Source organism: Petromyzon marinus, chromosome 65, assembly GCF_048934315.1.
Source record: "Petromyzon marinus isolate PM22_M1 ecotype Great Lakes invasive population chromosome 65, UKy_Petmar_22M1.pri1.0, whole genome shotgun sequence".
In the NCBI taxonomy this organism is placed as follows: Eukaryota; Metazoa; Chordata; class Hyperoartia; order Petromyzontiformes; family Petromyzontidae; genus Petromyzon; species Petromyzon marinus.
Window position 1 is genome coordinate 3,221,915 of NC_133731.1, and position 20,718 is coordinate 3,242,632.

Consider the following 20,718-nt stretch of genomic DNA (forward strand, 5'->3'; position numbering starts at 1 on the left):
AGCTTAACCGGCAGAGCGCCATTAGCGTGGAGCAGCACCTGAGTGGGGTCTGTTCGGCACACGAGAGGGGGGGGGGTGGGTGACCAACACCACGCCCGGCCTCCTTTACCTTTTTACACGCACACACACACACAAACACACACACACGCACACACACAAACACAACACGCGCACACACAGGCAACACACGCGGTGCAGGCAGAAATGTTTCCGCGGCGAATTTTGGCGAGCGCGTCAACCGCCGGGCCGAGTAAGAGAGAGGTGGAGAGAGAGAGGGGTGGAGAGAGAGAGAGGTGGAGAGAGAGAGAGGGGTGGAGAGAGAGAGAGAGGTGGAGAGAGAGAGAGAGGGGTGGAGAGAGAGAGAGGTGGAGAGAGAGAGAGAGGGGTGGAGAGAGAGAGAGGTGGAGAGAGAGAGAGAGGGGTGGAGAGAGAGAGAGGTGGAGAGAGAGAGAGAGGGGTGGAGAGAGAGAGAGAGGTGGAGAGAGAGAGAGGGGTGGAGAGAGAGAGGGAGAGATCCATGCGGTTCAGTTTACGGTACGTCTCTGCGGTAGGGTAATTATAGCGCGCCTCCGATTGTCATGTACGGCGCGAAAGAAGTTAAACGTACGTGCGTGTGCAATAACAGTCACCGCGTCCGGGGGTCTCGTAGTGCAAGGGGATACCTACCCAGCCGGCGGGAGGAGCCACGCGTGTGGCTCGCAGACACCGCAGCCACGCGTGTGGCTCAGACACAGCAGCCACGCGTGTGGCTCGCAGACACCGCAGCCACGCGTGTGGCTCGCAGACACCGCAGCCACGCGTGTGGCTCGCAGACACAGCAGCCACGCGTGTGGCTCACAGACACAGCAGCCACACGCGTGGCTCACAGACACAGCAGCCACGCGCGTGGCTCACAGACACAGCAGCCACACGTGTGGCTCGCAGACACCGCAGCCACGCGTGTGGCTCAGACACAGCAGCCACGCGTGTGGCTCACAGACACCGCAGCCACACGCGTGGCTCACAGACACAGCAGCCACACGCGTGGCTCGCAGACACAGCAGCCACACGTGTGGCTCGCAGACACCGCAGCCACGTGTGTGGCTCGCAAACACCGCAGCCACGCGTGTGGCTCGCAGACACCGCAGCCACACGTGTGGCTCGCAGACACAGCAGCCACGCGTGTGGCTCACAGACACCGCGCGTGCGGGGTTGCTCCGCGTGTACACACACACACGCGCCACGTGCATTGGGGTCATTCGCGCGTGCTCTGCGCTCCTTCTGCCGAAGCCCTCTATGTCCGTGGCTTTGAACTCCCGAACCACAACACCGGTAGGAGACCAGAACGCGCGTTTTTGGGTCAGATCGGGTAAATATATAAATGTGTCGTCAGAGCCACCTCCATCCGACACAGCCGATTAGTAAGGTCTGTCATGTGAACAGAACGTGGCCAATTCGTTACTTGTACAGCACACCGGTTTGTGTGTTGGAGAGCAAAGCCACAACATTTACAGTCCAAGTACGACGTTTATCGCCGGTAAATGCAACTGGCTTCAAAATCGGGCGGCAGCCAGATGTGGAGAAATCCTTCCGTTCCGTTCCTTGAATAAAAGGCGCAGATGTGAGGACATCTGACCCCAAAAACAACCTGTATTACAGATGGTATTGGTCGCGAAAGCCCTACGTGTTTAAAAAAAGGGGCAGACAGAGTTCACCAGCAAATTGGATCAAGGGAGCCCCCGCCTCTTTGCCGACGAGACTACGAACACCGAAATCCAGTCCCAGAGTTGGGCTCGCATTGAACCGTTGCCGGCGGAGAATATTCAGGGCACGTGGGCCCCAATGAGATGCGCATATATATTTTTTAAATAATATATTATATTTTTTTTTTCTACGTGGGGAGGGAGAAATTTGGAGGCGGCGTACGGCCCTCGCCAGCTTGCCAATCAAAACCGAGGAGGAGAATGACGAGACCAGCGGAGGAGGAGGACGGTGGGGGGGAGCAGGGAAGGAGTCCGCGAGGCGTTGAGGCGGTACAGTAGACGTATTAGCGAGAGCGTGCGGGAGACTCCGGGGGTGGTGCAAACAAAAAAAAATAACGCACCAGGAAACATGGCCACCACCTCCTCTGGCATTTAAAACAAATCGCCGTTTCCTTTCACACGTTTGTAAGATGACAAAAACAAAAAAACCACACACATACACACACGCGCGCGCGAACAAGCAGACGCCGGAAACACAGTTGGGACAGGTGGACGTTTTTTCACAGGAGAAATGCAGCATTTAAATAACACTCGATTCACCACGCGGACGGCGAACTCACCCGCGCCCATCCCCCCCCCCCACAGACCCCTCTCGCCACGCACGTAGGGATATCTCCGTCAATAACAGGATTCGACAGATTTCTCTCTCTCTCTCTCGTGGGGGGGTGGTGGTGGTGGTGGACCACGTAACGATCCGGGGGGGGGGTCGAACATCTGTGTCGTGACAACCCCGTCCGCCAACCGAAGCAACCGAATGAATTTAAATCGTTACGCGGCGCGCGATCGTCGCGATAATGGCTCATCGTTACGTTTAGAAGAACAATTCAGGGACTCCTCTCCACTTAAGGGCATTCGACTGGCGGACTTTCAGAGATGCGAACAAACCTGGGCCATATGGTCCAGTTGCCCGTTCGGACCAAGAGTCGCAAGTTCAACTGCCGTGCAATAGATGGCGGTGGTGGCATCTACAACTGCAGAACACGAAGAGAACCAGTGGCATCTACATCTGCAGAACACAAAGAGAACAAGTGGCATCTACATCTGCAGAACACAAAGAGAACAAGTGGCATCTACATCTGCAGAACACAAAGAACCAGTGGCATCTACATCTGCAGAACACAAAGAACCAGTGGCATCTACATCTGCAGAACGTGAAGAACCAGTGGCATCTACATCTGCAGAACACAAAGAACTAGAGGCATCTACTTCTGCAGAACATGAAGAACCAGTGGCATTCTACATCTGCAGAACACAAGAAGAACCAGTGGCATTCTACATCTGCAGAACACAAGAAGAACCAGTGGCATCTACATCTGCAGAACGCGAAGAACCAGTGGCATCTACATCTACAGAACACAAAGAGAACCAGTGGCATCTACATCTGCAAACACAAAGAGCCAGTGGCATCTACATCTGCAGAACACAAGAAGAACCAGTGGCATCTACATCTGCAGAACGTGAAGAACCAGTGGCATCTACATCTGCAGAACGTGAAGAACCAGTGGCATCTACATCTGCAGAACACAAAGAACCAGTGGCAATTACATCTGCAGAACATGAAGAACCAGTGGCATCTACATCTGCAGGAGATTATACAACTTTTAAAGCCGTTCCCAGTGTTTTAGTTGTACACACGTGGTACAACACGTTTGGAATCGACAGCAGTAAAAGGTCGACTTGCGAACAAAATAGACTTGTGGGAGAGACCTCTGGGAACTAACTCGCTCACAAGCAGAGGAGTCCCGGTAATTTCTCACGACCGAATAATAGCCATCGGATTAAGCCCAAAGTTTTTATTTATTTATTATTTTCGCTCGCTGGAAACTACGCCGAGTGCGTGTTCAGGAAGTCAGAATAAAATCTGGGGAAGTAAAGTGTAAAAAAACCAAGCGCACACACACACGCGCACACACACACACACGCGTGCACACTTCTGGCCAAAATTGCACGGACGTCAGTGCGCGTGCGCGCGCCCACAAAAAAAAACCCCGTCGCACCGTTAACAATGCCCGCGTCTGTGCCATCGCGGGGCTGCGGTGTTGTAACAACAATGCCCATTGTGAAACGTCACAGGTCACAACAAAGTGCGGGGGGGGTGGTTGGTTGGGTTGGCCCGGAACATGTCGCCGCCGCAATTACCGTGCAACGGGCGATCACACGCGCCGCCCGCTTACTTATCGTGCACGGCTCTTACACACGAGGGATGCGTCACACAGGTTAGCTGGGGGGGGTGGTGGTGGTGGAGGGGGTGGGGGGAGAAGAGCTGCTACGCGTAATCCAAGCTCGTCCGAGTAATTTGCGAGCTTCGTTTTTTTGTTCAGTTATTCCGCAAAGATTTGGGACACGGCCGACAGCAAAAGTGGCGTACACTTGAGCTTCCAAAAGGGGGGGGGAGGGCGACGACGTTAATCATCAATCCCTCCGACAGAGAGAGAGATGAGTAAAATGGCGAGCACTGTACGGTCGCACGCGCCGAGAAGCGTAAAAAAAACAAACCAGGGAAGCCCCTTGCAGATTCCCAACGACGACGATCTGCGGGCGAGGGGCGAACCGCGCCGCGTCACCGCCCATCGTTCACAATCCGGAAGATCTACGGGTCGCCCTTTAACGCAAGGGCTCCCCGAAAGTGCAAAGCGGCAGGGTTGAGAAGTTCAACCCAGTCCCCCGCGGCTGAACCGACGACTCGGATCCGAACACCGCCACCGGCCAAACGCCGCCCGAGTTTGTGTTTTTTTCTTTCTTTCCAGAAGCGGTAAAAAGTTGAACTGCTGCACCGTTTCGTGTTACAAAACGGTCTTCTCTGCGTGCCTGATACCACACAGAGACACATCGCGCGCCTCCCATCACAGCCCGAGGGCAATTTGTAAAAATTCAGCTCAAGTCTGAAAGCAACAACAACAAAAAAAACTCCTACGTCCTGTGCCAGCGGTCTGACACTGCCAGCGATAACTGTACCTTCACGATCATCATCATCATTACTGCTGTCATTTTATATTCGTATTATAATGGTGCGCGTTTACCCAGTAAAGCCTTGGGGGGGAGGAGTCTCTTTGGGAGGGGGGGGGGTCCTGCCAAGTGTTTTGCAGTCAGAGGTGGACATGATGTTGCTGCGTGATTCCCCCCATCTCTTAGAACATTCCGGAGTTCCGATTGTCCGTTCGTCCATCACCTAAGACTCCTAAATCATAAGGAGAGCCTTTCAGGAGGCCTGAATCAAAAAGTTATAAAGGGGGTACACAAAAGTTGATCCAACAGGTTTCCAAAAATTGTCAACCCACCCCCCAACATTTCTTTTCATCCCCCCCCCCCAACCCAACCCCCCTAAAAAAATGCATATATTGTAGGCATATATACTACTTACACACCCTACGTATAATAGTCTGGGCGTTTAAGCATATATGCATATATGCCTGCACACCCTCAATAAACGTCAGTAGTATCTGCACACATTGGGGGAGGGCGGGGGGGGGGGACATCAGTGGGGGCGGACGGGCGAGAAGCCCTTCACAGGAGCTACGGCCGCATACATTCCAATTGAATGCATTTGAAGGAAATTTTTCCAGAATTGAGATGGTTTTTGCTAGATACCAGTTAAGGCTGCGCGATTTTTTTTTCCCCCATCTGTATAGCTACGCGAGGAGTCCCCAGCCGAGTCCCAGCGAGTCCCTGGCGTGTCCAGCGAGAGTCCGAGATAGCCCCCCGAGATTCCGAGCGAGCCTCTGGCGAGACCCCAGCAAGAAACACAAAATTGGGCACGTGGCAGTGGTTGCCAGGGGTTACAGCGCCAAGTTCTTTGGGGATGCCCCCCTGGGCAGCGCTGCTTATGGGGACCAGCTCTGATTTGGCACTTTTTAATCAGTCAGACGGGGCGATCTTTATCATCTGCCGCGTAATGCTGCGAGGAAGCTCTCTGCGCGCGTGTGTGTGTGTGTGCGACCGTGTGTGTGTGTGTGTGTGCGACCGTGTGTGTGTGTGTGTGTGCGACCGTGTGTGTGTGTGTGTGTGCGACCGTGTGTGTGTGTGTGTGTGCGACCGTGTGTGTGTGTGTGTGTGCGACCGTGTGTGTGTGCGACCGTGTGGGTGCGTGGTGTGGCGAGCGGCGGCGGCGTAGCGGTTAGCGCACTGCGCTACGAACCCAGCAACCCGAATTCAATTCCCGACCACGGCCAACAACCACCAGTGACGAATATCTGAACTGGTTCCGGGCCTCTACCTAAGTTGACTCGGCCTCAAAATGAGCAAGCTGGTGCGACGTGTAAACAATGCAAGAGAAAGGTGGCCGGACGTGGTGCTGGCCTTCTCATTAGGGGCTTGCCAACAGCACTCACCCCCCCAAATAAAGTATATTAAGGCTATACAGGGGATCTTTGTCTTGCGTCTATAAGTAACGCAAGTGTGGAAACTGCCTGGCCTCTCCCCGAATACGAAACTCCGGGGGTCTTCCTCGGCCGCAGTTCTACAGCCCTCTCTTACCCTCCCCGCTTGCAACTACACGGACCGCTTAAAGAAAAAAGGAACATCTGCAATGAAACATTGAGGCTGGACTGCCGAAGACCCATCCTGGGGTTGAACCGGACTGGATTGTGCGAGGAGCTCGCAGATTGTTGAAAGATCCGGAACAGTCGCCCCCCCCCCCCCCCCCCCCACCATCAACGAAGCCCTCTCCAGCAGGCGGGGGGCTGCGTTGGCTGGGTCATTGCCGCACACGTGCCCAGCCACCGCATGCCCACCGGTTGTCATAGCGAAGTCCTAGTCACAGGTGGTCATCGCATACCTGTCATACCTGTTCATATATTATTGGTCACCCCGTGCACTTATACATCTCAACGTGCACCTTACAAAGCCCCATCACAAGGGAGAAGCAAAGACAAAAACACGTGCCCGTATTGAAACGGCTGTACGCCGTATGGCCCTGAAAATTAAATTTCCCTGTACAAGAATACGGGTAAACCGTATGGGTCGACAGGCATGTTACTGTGTCAACTAAGGACTAAACTATTTTTTTTTAATACCTGGTAAGGCCGCACCAAGCTGTATGGCTCTTCTTCAGAAGCGACCTGGCCACAAATGATCGCTCAACAAAGTTGGCTCAATCACGTGAAAATTCACAGCAGCCAAATACTCTGCTAGAAATGTATACTGCGATAGGCCACGTCGTCAAGCCAAATACTATTCTTGGTTCTTTCGGCAAAGTCACGTAGAAGGGAAACAATAAAATAGTGTTTCATATTTTTCATTATTTTATTGTTTCCCTTCTACGTGGTGACTTTACCGAAAGAACCAAAGAACATGAATCCCTACAGTCACGAAAGCCTTAAATCAAAATTTAAAGCCGAATAACTCTTTAAAAAAAAAAACGCACGACGCCCTAATGCGGAGGGGGAAAACCGGAGAATCTGGGAGAACAATCCACGCGACCACAGGAAGAACACAAACAAGCACACTCCAAATATTACGGCAGCAGGCGTCAGGCTCGGGATGGAACCCACACGGCCCTCCTGTATACCGGGCGAGGTAGTTAACATCTTACCGCCGTGGCGCTCATCAGCACAGTCAGCGAGGTATGGTGCGAAAAAGCGATTCAACATACGTATTGACCCAATAAAAGTTCGTCAACGGGTTGGCCCCACATTACTTATTGAGATCGTCTACTACCGAGGTCAAGGCTCTGTTGCTGGGGGGGGGGTCATCGGGTTTTTGCACGTGCAGCTCCAAGACTATGGAACGCGTTTGGCCTCCGAGAGATACGACTGACCATGACCTTTAAGAGACATTTTAATCTGCTCCTCAACCTCACCTCCTTAGTTTTGGTCATTTACAGCTGGCTCCCCCAATTATTTTGCCTGCATTCCACACAACGGAGCGCGCACCGAAATCTTCCGACGAAATTGCACCTCGCACGGACGCAAACTGCCGTCATCGACAATTATTACACAACCCCCGTCGCGGACACGTCACCCAATCAGATAGCTGCGAGCAAAACGCCACCCCCCACCCCCCCCGTGCGCGATAAAGGATGGCCGTGACTGACGGCACACCGCGTACGTTGATAACTTCATGTCACAAGCCCGCCTTGGTTGCTTGAGAGTGACAAGAGGGAAGGGAGCCAAGCAATTCAAAAGGCTGACAGCAAAGGTACAGGCTGATAAGCTCAACACCCGCAGACGAAGAATGGCAAATAACCTGAGTGCATAGTAAGAGCAGGATATGAGTCATACCATAGGTACGGGGGGGGGGAGGGCGACGTCACTAGAGCAGTGTAGAAATTCTAGCAGTGTAGAAATGCCAGTGTTGAGCTGGATGGAGTTTGGGTTTATTACCCTATTGCCATTCCAATTGAGTATTTTGCAGGTAAATTCTCCAGCATTGGGATGTTTAGCCAGTACCAGTTAACACTGCGCCTGTGTTCAGCCAAGGGGAACGGTGGTGCAGCGGTTAGCGCTACGAACCCGGCGACCCGAGTTCGATTCCCGCTCACGGCCAACACCGGTGCAGAAAGACACGAACCGGCCACGGGCCTCCCCTAGGTCGACTCGGCCGCAAAACGAGCACCTGCGTGTGGTGCGTAAACATCGCCACTCGGGGAGACAAAGGCGGCCGGGCGTGGTGCTGGCCACCCCACCACCCCTCGTGTGCCGTGCCGGCCTTCACAGGTGCCGCTCGCTAACAGCACTTGCCCCAACAGTCTGTTACAGGCTACACTGGGGGGGGGGATCTTTGTCTTCGTCTCGCTACAATTGGCGCGACGTGTCGCCGGTAATAACATCGGGCACTGGCCTGGGCGACTTGACCAGAATTTAAAACACCTTGTCGTTTTTAGCCCCCCGCTCTGCCCCCCGCTCTGCCCCCCGCTCTGCCCCCCGCTCTGCCCCCTGCTCTGCCCCCTGCTCTCCCCCCCCGCCCTGCCCCCCCGCTCTGCCCCCCCCAAAAAAAGTCGCCCAATGGCCAGGCCGGACGAGTAGCGCCGAGTCGACTCCAGGCGAACCCGCCGCGCGATTTTACTGCAAATTCCGTTCGTCGCCTGGATCTGCAGGAGCAGAGCACGCTGCCCCCCCCAAAAAAAAAAAAAACGCAACTCCCTCGCGTAACCAAGCACGAGAATTTAAGCGCCACCGCCGTGGAGGACGTTAAACAAGATTAATGACAACAATAAGATCTCCTTCCCCCATATTAGTCTCGCCGCATGAAAACCTTTTTTTTACTTTACACAATCCATTATGCCACACACACGCACGCACGCGCAAGTCTTCTGGAAACGGGTCCTTCGCTCCAAAACACCCGGGCGGTTCACGCCAAGCAATGGTTCAAGGGAGCGCGACTCCACTGCTGCTGATGAGACGCCAAATGTCGACACCGGACCTAGCCTATAAAGAGAGCCGGACAAGTTCACAAGCGAGCCCCCCCCCCCCCCGCCCCCCACCCCCGACTCCGCCGATGAGAAACTGCACGCCGAAACCGGTCCCCAGCATCGAGAACCAATCCTGCTGACAAGACGCAGCAGCACCGGCGCTCCTCCGAAGGCCGCGGATGTCAATTTGGTTGCGTAGCGGCGCGCTTTTTTGTGTTGGTTCCCTCAACGCGGAGGATCGGGCGTGGGGGGGGGGGGGGAAGAGGCGGCGGCGGTGGCGGAAGTTGTCCGCTCACCGCTCATTTTGGCCGATGGATGCACGAGAGTGGGTGGGGGCATTTCTTTTTTCAACACCATCTGTGCACAACTCCGGCGTCCACTCGAAGCGATTTCTTTGCTCCGCATCGAATGCAGAGCTCATCTCTCCCCGCGCGCGCGTGTGTGCGTGTGTGTGTGTGCGTGTTGCTAGAATGCGGCGGGGATGGGGGTCTCAATTGGGCCACAACCACAAATTCAAGGAGGCGTTTATTCACCTGCGTGGCCCGCACTGTTGGTCAAGCACAAGGTCAGCCGCGTGCCAATCAAAAGGACGACGAGGCAGCCCAAACGATGATGCTACCCCCCCCCCCACTGGGGAAGAGCTAAGCACCCCGGGGCCCGTGATTCCCCACGTTCAAGCCGTGAGCGTGCGAAATTCCTCGCCATCGCTACGACCGATTAAGCAGCACACCCAGGGGTCGGCCCGAGTCTCGGGATTATATTTTTTTATTCCTTCTTATAGAATTTTTTTTTTTAAGTTTGGGGGGGGGGGGGGAGGGGGGGGGGCATGGTGGGCGATGTTGGCAGGGGCGTTTTCCCCCCGGGTCGAATGAGTTCGAGTTATATTTTTGTTTGTCATTCAAATTGCGATCGTAAAGCCGGCTCACCTGATGTGTGGGGCCTAAAGCGTTCCTCGAACGGCGTCCACGGGATGCTGAGGTTCTACCCTTGGGCGACGCGCGCCAGTTTATGGGCAAGACCGCAGTATTAAACAGGGAGGGCAGCCACATTCTGAGGCCTGAACCTCTGCGGCAAGCAGCGATGGGGGGGGGGGGGGGGGTGGGGGCACGTCAACCCATCCAGGCCTTGATTTGAAGCTTTCGTGACTGCATGCAGGAATCCATACTCTCTGGTTGTTTCGGTAAAGTCATCAAGTAGATAGAAAAAAAATAACGAAAGAAAACACGACGTTTCGGTCACAACACAAACGTCGTGTTTTCGTTTGTTCATTTTTTTCCTATCCACGTGACTTTACCGAAAGAACCAGAGAGTACCCATCCAGGCCGTTCGGCAGAATTGGTGAAGGTTAGCGAAACCGCAGTTTAATTTGACATCACCGGGTGGGGGTGTGGGGGGGTGGCAGTGGTGGCTCATGCCCGGGGGTTGATCGCCTGAAAGATTTCAAAGTAGCTCCGAGCTCGTTGCGAGACTCATCGCCTGGAACGCACGGCCCAGGCGCGACTCTCCCCACGGCGGAGGGGAGGTGAAGAGACGTCCATCGTGATGGAAAGGGCCTCTCAATTCACATGCGTTCGCTGTGCGAATATAAAACATTTCTTTACACGATCGTGAACAACGATCGTGGGGACGTCCAAACGCGGTCTCACGTGAATCGTTACGTATTCATGCACACGGCTGCAATGGTAACAGGTTTCTGCACGAACATAACACCAGCTACGAGAGCCACAACTTTAGGTCAAATTACTTGTAGGATTAAGGGAGATAGTGGAGACAACAGTGGCCGTGCCAGCGGAGACACAGTGGCCGTGCCAGCGGAGACACAGTGGAGACAACAGTGGCCGTGCCAGCGGAGACACAGTGGCCGTGCCAGCGGAGACACAGTGGCCGTGCCAGCGGAGACACAGTGGCCGTGCCAGCGGAGACACAGTAGAGACACAGTGGCCGTGCCAGCGGAGACACAGTGGCCGTGCCAGTGGAGACACAGTGGCCGTGCCAGTGGAGACACAGTGGAGACACAGTGGCCGTGCCAGTGGAGACACAGTGGAGACACAGTGGAGACACAGTGGAGACACAGTGGAGACACAGTGGAGACACAGTGGCCGTGCCAGTGGAGACACAGTGGAGACACAGTGGAGACACAGTGGAGACACAGTAGAGACACAGTGGAGACACAGTGGAGACACAGTGGAGACACAGTGGCCGTGCCAGTGGAGACACAGTGGCCGTGCCAGTGGAGACACAGTGGCCGTGCCAGTGGAGACACAGTGGCCGTGCCAGTGGAGACACAGTGGAGACACAGTGGCCGTGCCAGTGGAGACACTGTGGAGACACAGTGGCCGTGCCAGTGGAGACACAGTGGCCGTGCCAGTGGAGACACAGTGGAGACACTGTGGAGACACAGTGGCCGTGCCAGTGGAGACACAGTGGAGACACAGTGGAGACACAGTGGAGACACAGTGGAGACACAGTGGAGACACAGTGGCCGTGCCAGTGGAGACACAGTGGAGACACAGTGGAGACACAGTGGAGACACAGTAGAGACACAGTAGAGACACAGTAGAGACACAGTGGAGACACAGTGGAGACACAGTGGAGACACAGTGGAGACACAGTGGCCGTGCCAGTGGAGACACAGTGGAGACACAGTGGAGACACAGTGGAGACACAGTGGAGACACAGTGGAGACACAGTGGAGACACAGTAGAGACACAGTAGAGACACAGTAGAGACACAGTGGAGACACAGTAGAGACACAGTAGAGACACAGTGGCCGTGCCAGTGGAGACACAGTGGAGACACAGTGGAGACACAGTGGAGACACAGTGGAGACACAGTGGAGACACAGTGGAGACACAGTGGCTCTGCCAGTGGAGACACAGTGGCTCTGCCAGTGGAGACACAGTGGAGACACAGTGGCTCTGCCAGTGGAGACACAGTGGCTCTGCCAGTGGAGACACAGTGGCTCTGCCAGTGGAGACACAGTGGAGACACAGTGGCTCTGCCAGTGGAGACACAGTGGCTCTGCCAGTGGAGACACAGTGGAGACACAGTGGAGACACAGTGGCTCTGCCAGTGGAGACACAGTGGAGACACAGTGGAGACACAGTGGAGACAGTGGAGACACAGTAGAGACACAGTAGAGACACAGTGGAGACAGTGGAGACACAGTAGAGACACAGTGGAGACACAGTAGAGACACAGTAGAGACACAGTGGAGACACAGTGGAGACACAGTGGAGACACAGTGGAGACACAGTGGAGACACAGTAGAGACACAGTAGAGACACAGTGGCCCTACCAGTGGAGACACAGTGGAGACACAGTGGAGACACAGTGGAGACACAGTGGAGACACAGTGGCCCTACCAGTGGAGACACAGTGGAGACACTGTGGAGACACTGTGGAGACACAGTGGAGACACAGTGGAGACACAGTGGAGACACAGTGGCCCTGCCAGTGGAGACACAGTGGAGACACAGTAGAGACACAGTGGCCGTGCCAGTGGAGACACAGTGGAGACACTGTGGAGACACAGTGGAGACACAGTGGAGACACAGTGGCCCTACCAGTGGAGACACAGTGGCCGTGCCAGTGGAGACACAGTGGAGACACAGTGGAGACACAGTGGAGACACAGTGGAGACACAGTGGCCGTGCCAGTGGAGACACAGTGGAGACACAGTAGAGACACAGTGGAGACACAGTAGAGACACAGTAGAGACACAGTAGAGACACAGTGGAGACACAGTGGAGACACAGTAGAGACACAGTGGCCGTGCCAGTGGAGACACAGTGGAGACACAGTGGAGACACAGTGGCCGTGCCAGTGGAGACACAGTGGAGACACAGTAGAGACACAGTGGAGACACAGTGGAGACACAGTGGAGACACAGTGGAGACACAGTGGAGACACAGTGGAGACACAGTGGCCGTGCCAGTGGAGACACAGTAGAGACACAGTGGCCGTGCCAGTGGAGACACAGTGGAGACACAGTGGAGACACAGTGGAGACACAGTGGAGACACAGTGGCCGTGCCAGTGGAGACACAGTGGAGACACAGTGGAGACACAGTGGAGACACAGTGGAGACACAGTGGCCGTGCCAGTGGAGACACAGTGGAGACACAGTGGAGACACAGTGGAGACACAGTAGAGACACAGTGGCCCTACCAGTGGAGACACAGTGGCCGTGCCAGTGGAGACACAGTGGAGACACAGTGGAGACACAGTGGAGACACAGTGGAGACACAGTGGAGACACAGTGGCCGTGCCAGTGGAGACACAGTGGAGACACAGTAGAGACACAGTGGAGACACAGTAGAGACACAGTAGAGACACAGTAGAGACACAGTGGAGACACAGTGGAGACACAGTAGAGACACAGTGGCCGTGCCAGTGGAGACACAGTAGAGACACAGTAGAGACACAGTGGAGACACAGTGGAGACACAGTGGAGACACAGTGGCCGTGCCAGTGGAGACACAGTGGAGACACAGTGGAGACACAGTGGCCGTGCCAGTGGAGACACAGTGGAGACACTGTGGAGACACAGTAGAGACACAGTGGAGACACAGTGGAGACACAGTGGAGACACAGTGGAGACACAGTGGAGACACAGTGGCCGTGCCAGTGGAGACACAGTGGAGACACAGTGGCCGTGCCAGTGGAGACACAGTGGAGACACAGTGGAGACACAGTGGAGACACAGTGGAGACACAGTAGAGACACAGTAGAGACAATGTTTCCTGTGTGCGTGTGGTGCGAGTGTATGACGTTGCCTGCGAGTGTGTGTTCATATAGATATTGCTATGCACGTACGAGACCGAGTGGGCCGTGCACAATTGTTGCGATGTGTTCCTCCGTTTGGAGGAATCGGCTGGGTCGGGCCCTTACATTTTGTTTTTACGTATTTAGTTTGCGTTTTAGTTTCCAACAAACGTTAAAATGGTTCGCATAGGCCTCAAGTTCAAGTCCGTTCCCCATGGCAACGGACGAGACCTCAGGGGGGGAGAGAGAGAGGGGGCGACGTCACAGTCCCCCCCCGCTCACCCCCCATTGGCCGAGCCGCGATCACGCGGTGGGGTGGGGGGGGAGGGTGATCCGCCCCGCCGCCACGTGACCGACAAAGCCGGTAGATATCGTAACGCGGATAGGGAGAGTTGTGATTGGTGGGTGGGTTGGGGAAAGAGACCGTGGGGTTTGGAATACATCCCCCGCATAGGGCGGGGTGGTTTACGGCGAGGGAGGCCGAGACTCCGGGGGGTGGTGGTGGTGGTTGGTTGGGGGTGGCGCCCGCTCCCTTCCTCCGGCTACCGCGACGCGGGTGTAGCTGGGGTCGCGAGTGGCCACGGGGCGGCGGTGACAGCTACCTCAGGGCGCGTTAATTTTATTTTATTTATTTTGTGTTAAAGACGACGAGCCGCTGCCGCCGCTGCCGCCACGGGCTCCCCCGTGAGGCGACCCGTGACGGGCGGCGGGGGCGGCGGAGTGGGAGAGAAAGAGACGAGAAAGGATTCGGGGAGGAGGGGGGTAGCGCTAGGTTGTAAATCGCGCGTGTGTATGTATATACAACGTACAGTATATAATGTAACTGTATATATCTCTGTACCTTCATGTTCACGTCCGCCGCTTTCCACTCGGGCCGCACGTGCTTGAGGAGCTGCAAGGCGCCCGCCTCCAGGTCGTGCTCGTGCACGAAGACGGGCAGCTTGGGCACGGTGGGCGAGCCGGGAACGTGGATGCGAGTCGCCATTCCGCCCTTGTGGGTGACGCCTCCGACGACGACGACGCCTCCTCCTCCTCCTCCTCTTCTTCTTCTTCTTCTCTTCGCTTCGCTTCTCTTCTCTTCCTTCCTCTTCCTTCCTCGTCCGTCCGTCCGTCCGTCTCGCTCGACTTACCGCCGGCGAGCTGCGCGCGCCTCGCTATTTATTGAGCCTCGGTGACGTCACCGCGGTTCGACGTCACTCGGCTCGAACACGCCCCCACACACACACGCACGCGCGCGCGCGCACACACCCACACTCTGTGCGTCGTGACGTCATCACGCATAGCCTGCCCCTCCCCCCCAACAACAACCGCCCATTCGCCACTAAGTGGCGGTGACGTGAGACCACGACGCTTGTGCCAGGCTAGGTGCACCTTGAGGCCACGTGAAGTGTCGAACGCCCGCCTGGCAGGAGGTCACGGGGCAGACCCAGCAGGTGCCACGGGTCGACTGACTGAGATGACTGGGCAGATGCACCACCCTGTGCCCCCCTACTGTGCCAGGCTAGGTGCACCAGGAGGTCACGGGGCAGACCCAGCAGGTGCCACGGGTCGACTGAGATGACTGGGCGGATGCACCACCCTGTGCCCCCCTACTGTGCCAGGCTAGGTGCACCAGGAGGTCACGGGGCAGACCCAGCAGGTGCCACGGGTCGACTGAGATGACTGGGCAGATGCACCACCCTGTGTCCCCCTACTGTGCCAGGCTAGGTGCACCAGGAGGTCACGGGGCAGACCCAGCAGGTGCCACGGGTCGACTGAGATGACTGGGCAGATGCACCACCCTGTGCCCCCCTACTGTGCCCCTCCCCCCGCACCCCCACACTTCTCTCTCAGACGTCATCGCGCACAGCCCCCACCCACCACTTCCCCCCTTCGGACGTCATCGCGCGCCGTCTGTTCGCGTCTTCGGGTCGTTGCGTCGTGACGCCTTCGCGCGCCCGGCTCGAACCCCTCCCCCCGCCCGTGCGTCGTGACGTCATCAAGCACAGTAGCGCGCGTCTCGTGATACCACGCACAACGTGACCACCTTGGGCGGTGTTCTGACGTCATCACGCACGGTGGCCCGATTCACTTGGGGCGTGGTGACGTCATCGCGCGCGAGCGTAATTGGTCGTCGTGCGTTGCGGTGACGTCACAACACACGCTTCAAAGTGGTCCCGTGTAAAGGTCGGGTGACGTTTTCGTCCCGACCGGAGTCCCGTGCGGCGTGGTGACGTCGCCACGCACCATTTTGATCGGTCCCGTGCGACGTGGTTACGTCACCGCGCACCATTTCAAACGCGCCCGTGGGGCGTGGTGACGTCACCGCACACCACTTGCACCGAGCGTGCGTTGCGCGGTGACGTCACAATTATCAACTGCAACTCTCGCGCGCGCGCCGTTCATTGACACCGCGTGGCGCCCTTCCATCGGGAACTTTGCAGGAATTACACGTCTACCGACGTTTCAGACAATGGCCCTTTGTCAAGAGGAGTGAGATTTGATAAATGTGTGAATATGTGTGCCTGTTCGAAATGTTTAGCATACTTCCCGACATGCAACAAACTTGAAATTTGGCATGTGGGTAGTTTACAGACTGTACACAATGCAAAAAGTATAAAAATAAACTTTTGTATTTTGGGGGGGGGGCGCAATAAGGGCCCCCCACAACGAGAGGGCGACACGAGGCTACCCCATCATCCCTCGATGGTCACGTGGTGCCGTGTCCTCCGCAGCCATGTTGTTCCCCTCACGCGATTTTGGACGATTTTGACCCCCCCCCCCTCGTCACACGGCGTCACAAAAAGTCAGACCCCCCCCTCAAATATGACGTCACAAAGCTCTGCCCCCCCCCCCCCCCCCAGAAAACCATAGTTCCAATTTCAAAATAAAACATGCTTCAAATCGCTTTATACTATTGTCATTTTAGTGCGTATTTAATGTGGCCGCTGCACTCTGATGTTGTAGGTAGAAAAGATTAATTAAAAAGTCTATGTAATTAAGTAGAACGTGTTGTCTATACTTATTTAAAGTTGCGCATTTTGATGTGACGTCACGTTTCTCAAGCCCCACCCCCCACCTCCTCGTCACACAGCGTGACGTAATTTATGGACGGCCCCTAATGGATATATTTTGCAAGGCAAGTGAGCGGTAACGTCACATCTATGATGTCACCCGCATGCGGCAGCGTCACGCAGTGCGCCTGCTGACGTCACGCATCCCCCCCCCACCCTCACCCTCAGTGTAGGCCGTGTAGTTATCCTAGACAAGAATCCAAGTTTCGATTGAAAGCTTTCGTGACTGCAAGGATTCATCTTCTTTGGTTATTTCGGTAAAGTCACCACGTAGAATGAGAATAAAATAATAAATTGATAAAATAACACAATAAAATTCTCACGACGTTTCGGCCACAACACAAGCGGCCTTCATCAGGTGAAGGGGACGAGACTGTCTGGAGGACAGCGCTGGAGTGAGAGACTCACTCCAGCGCTGTCCTCCATTCATTCTACGTGACTTTACCGAAAGAACCAAGGAAGAAGAATCCAAGTGTCGGGCGAAGCCGGGTAGTAAAGCTAGTGCTGTTATAAAAGCCCGGCGTTCCGTTTGTCACCGTCAACTAAGTGACAAGAGAGCCTTTCGGAAGGGCCAAATCAACAAGTTATCGAAAGTTGATCCAACAGGGTTCCAAAAATTGTCGATCCCCGCCACCCAAATAAATGTCACTTACTTCCCACACCTCAAAAAATAAATGCCTTTTGTAGGCATATATACCTACACGTCGTACATACAACAGAGGCGGTAGTATCTACTGCCTCTATTGTAGCATCTACTGACTCTATTGTAGTTTACTGGTAGGAACCTCCTGGTTACACCAGCAGCCCACAGGGGATTATTATTATTGTGTCTGTCCGTCCGTCGTTCATCCAAAAATGGGAGGGGTGGGGCTGGGTGGAGAGGAGAGGGTGGGGAGGGGCTGGGTGGGGAGGGTGGGGAGGGGCTGGGTGGGGAGGGTGGGGCTGGGTGGGGGGTGGGAGGGGTGGGGCTGGGTGGGGAGGGGCTGGTCACCCCGTGGTGCCCTTATAAAACTCAACATTTCACCTACTCACGCCGGCTTGTGCCCGCCCTCACAGTCGGGCAAACTGTGCTGAACACACCACGTGGTGGTGCCGCCATTGTTGTTGACCCTGGCCACTGACCGAGCAACCCAACGTTCCTACCAGCTCCTCCCTCCGCAGGAGGAACGTGTTTTACTGACTTATAGCAGGTACCACCACAGTCAGTATGCACTGCTGTAATCATAGCGGGTACCACCACAGTCAGCATGCACTGCTGTAATCATAGCAGGTACCACCACAGTCAGCATGCACTGCTGTAATCATAGCAGGTACCACCACAGTCAGCATGCACTGCTGTAATCATAGCAGGTACCACCACAGTCAGCATGCACTGCTGTAATCATAGCAGGTACCACCACAGTCAGCATGCACTGCTGTAATCATAGCGGGTACCACCACAGTCAGCATGCACTGCTGTAATCATAGCGGGTACCACCACAGTATGCATTGCTGCAGTGAAAGCAGGTACCACCACAGTATGCACTACTGTAATCATAGCAGGTACCACCACAGTATGCACTTCTGTAATCATCGCAGGTACCACCACAGTCAGTACGCACTTCTGTTACATTTTTAAGAGTACTTTTGAATTATTTTAAGACCCGGGCAACGCGGGTACTTCCCGCTAGTTATCCATTAAACAGGTGTTCGGGTTAGATCACGTAAATATATAAATGCTTCGTTGTACCCGCCACCACCCGACACAGCCGATTAGTAAGGGTCGTGTCACGTGAACAGCCAATTCGTGGCCAATTCGTTACTAGTTTCAGCGCACGCCGGTGGTGTGTTGGAGCGTAAAACCCACGACATGACGTTTCGCAAGGAACGTTTCGCCAGTAATTACAAACGAGCATCATTCAGGCGACAGCTCGTTGTAGTCGAATCGTGACTTGTTGTGGTCTGTTGTACTTCACGCCGATGACTCCGTGACACTGCAGACAGCTGGCGGTCCTCCAGCACTGGTTCCTGTCTTCAGGATGGTCTCGCGGCATGCCTCCCCAGGGCAATGTCCGTCCAGCAAAACCCACCTGGGAGGAGTGCCCAGCCTGGCAGCTCGCCTAACCCGGGACCCCCAGGGCCCCTTCAGATGCTTTGGCGTTTCAAATCGTGAAGTTAATTACCGGCGAATCGTCACGCAACTGGAATGCGTAAATGCTGTTGTGGGTTTGACTCTCCAACGCAACAACATTCCGTGTAGTGCTGAACTAGTCACCAATCGGCACGGCTTTGTATACGTGACAAACCTCTTATTCATTGGCTGTGTCGGGTGGTGGCGGGTTTAATGACACATTTATATCTACGCGATCTAACCCGAAAAGAAACCTCTATTATGGAAGCATGTACAAGAAAGCGGAACGCTGGCAGCTTTGAGCTACATTCTTAGAATTCCAAGGATACTAAATCTAACAAAAAAATTACTGGAGCAGGATTTGGTGATTAGCTACCACAACCCGTTTAAACAAACAAACAAGCAGACCGTGCATCGAATGATCCATGTGCCGCGGTGGTAGGGTCGTTGCCCGAAACGTCACACACACGCATATATATTTTCTCCTTCCAAAGCCCACGGGTGTATTTTACGAATGTGTTGAGATTTGTTGTTGCCACGTGCACACGGGTACTGTATTTACAAAGGCTCAAGGTCCCCCGTGTAGCCTTTAAACTTGCAGGGGTGGGGAACATTTTTTTTTCTGCCAAGGGCCATTTGGATATTTATAACGTCATTCGCGGGCCACGCAAAGTCATCAACTTCAAATGTAGCCCTGTTACATTTGGTCAAACATTGAATGAACTCGTCCCGAATGCGATGGGGCTGGAACTACTTGACCGACGATGCCGCTAACTCGCAACTGCTTTCCCAGGGCTTTTGCTCTCCTAGATTCATTGAATTTCGAGTCCCGCCTGCGGTTGCCTTTGCAGGGCCAGAGACCCAAACGATTTCGCGGGGCCCTCGTACGGCCCGCGGGCCGGACGTGACCCCACCCCTGAGACTGCTGGGACCAAGTGCTGTTCGCGAGCAGGAGCCGCTGTGGAGGTGGGTGACCAGCACCACGAGCGGCCGCCTTTGTCTCCCCACCCCCCCCGACCCTCCCCCCCCCCCCCCCCCCCAGTGGGCGATGTTTAGCGCACACCGCACCAGGTACTCATTTGAGGCTGAGCCGACCTAGGTGAGCCCCAAGAAACCGATGCTGACAATGCGTCACCTGGTGCTGGTGGTCGTGAGCGGGAATCGAACTCGGGTCGAGCGGGTTCGGAGCGCAGCACTCCCGCTCCCAATAGTTAGGCACAGAGACAAAGGCCCCCCGTGTAGCCTGTAACAGACTGTTGGGGCAAGTGCTGTTGGTGAGCAGCGCCTATACAGCAAAGACAAAGATCCCCCGTGTAGCCTGTAACAGACTGTTGGGGCAAGTGCTGTGAGCGAGCAACACCTATACAGCAAAGACAAAGATCCCCCATGTAGCCTGTAACATACTGTGGGGGCAAGTGCTGTTAGCGAGCAGCACCTATACAGCAAAGACAAAGATCCCCCGTGTAGCCTTTAACAGACTGTAGGGGGCAAGTGCTGTTAGCGAGCAGCACCTATACAGCAAAGACAAAGATCACCCGTGTAGCCTGTAACAGACTGTAGGGGACAAGTGCTGTTAGTGAGCACCACCTATACAGCAAAGACAAAGATCCCCCGTGTAGCCTGTAACAGACTGTAGGGGACAAGTGCTGTTAGCGAGCCGCACCTACGAAGGCCGGCACGGCACACGAGGTGGTTAGGG

At 55.1% G+C, this 20,718-nt stretch overlaps 1 protein-coding gene across 1 annotated transcript in view; it reads right to left on the reverse strand.

Annotated features, from left to right (window-relative positions):
* The window catches only part of LOC142906464 (ethanolamine kinase 1-like), a 62,441-nt gene extending 47,420 nt beyond the window's left edge, over nucleotides 1-15,021 (reverse strand). Inside the window, exon 1 of the mRNA XM_076054246.1 lies at nucleotides 14,698-15,021. Within this exon, the coding sequence (XP_075910361.1) occupies nucleotides 14,698-14,841 (144 nt within the window). The 5' untranslated portion in view covers nucleotides 14,842-15,021. The remainder of the gene's footprint in view (nucleotides 1-14,697) is intronic.
* Between the last annotated feature and the right edge of the window lie 5,697 nt (nucleotides 15,022-20,718).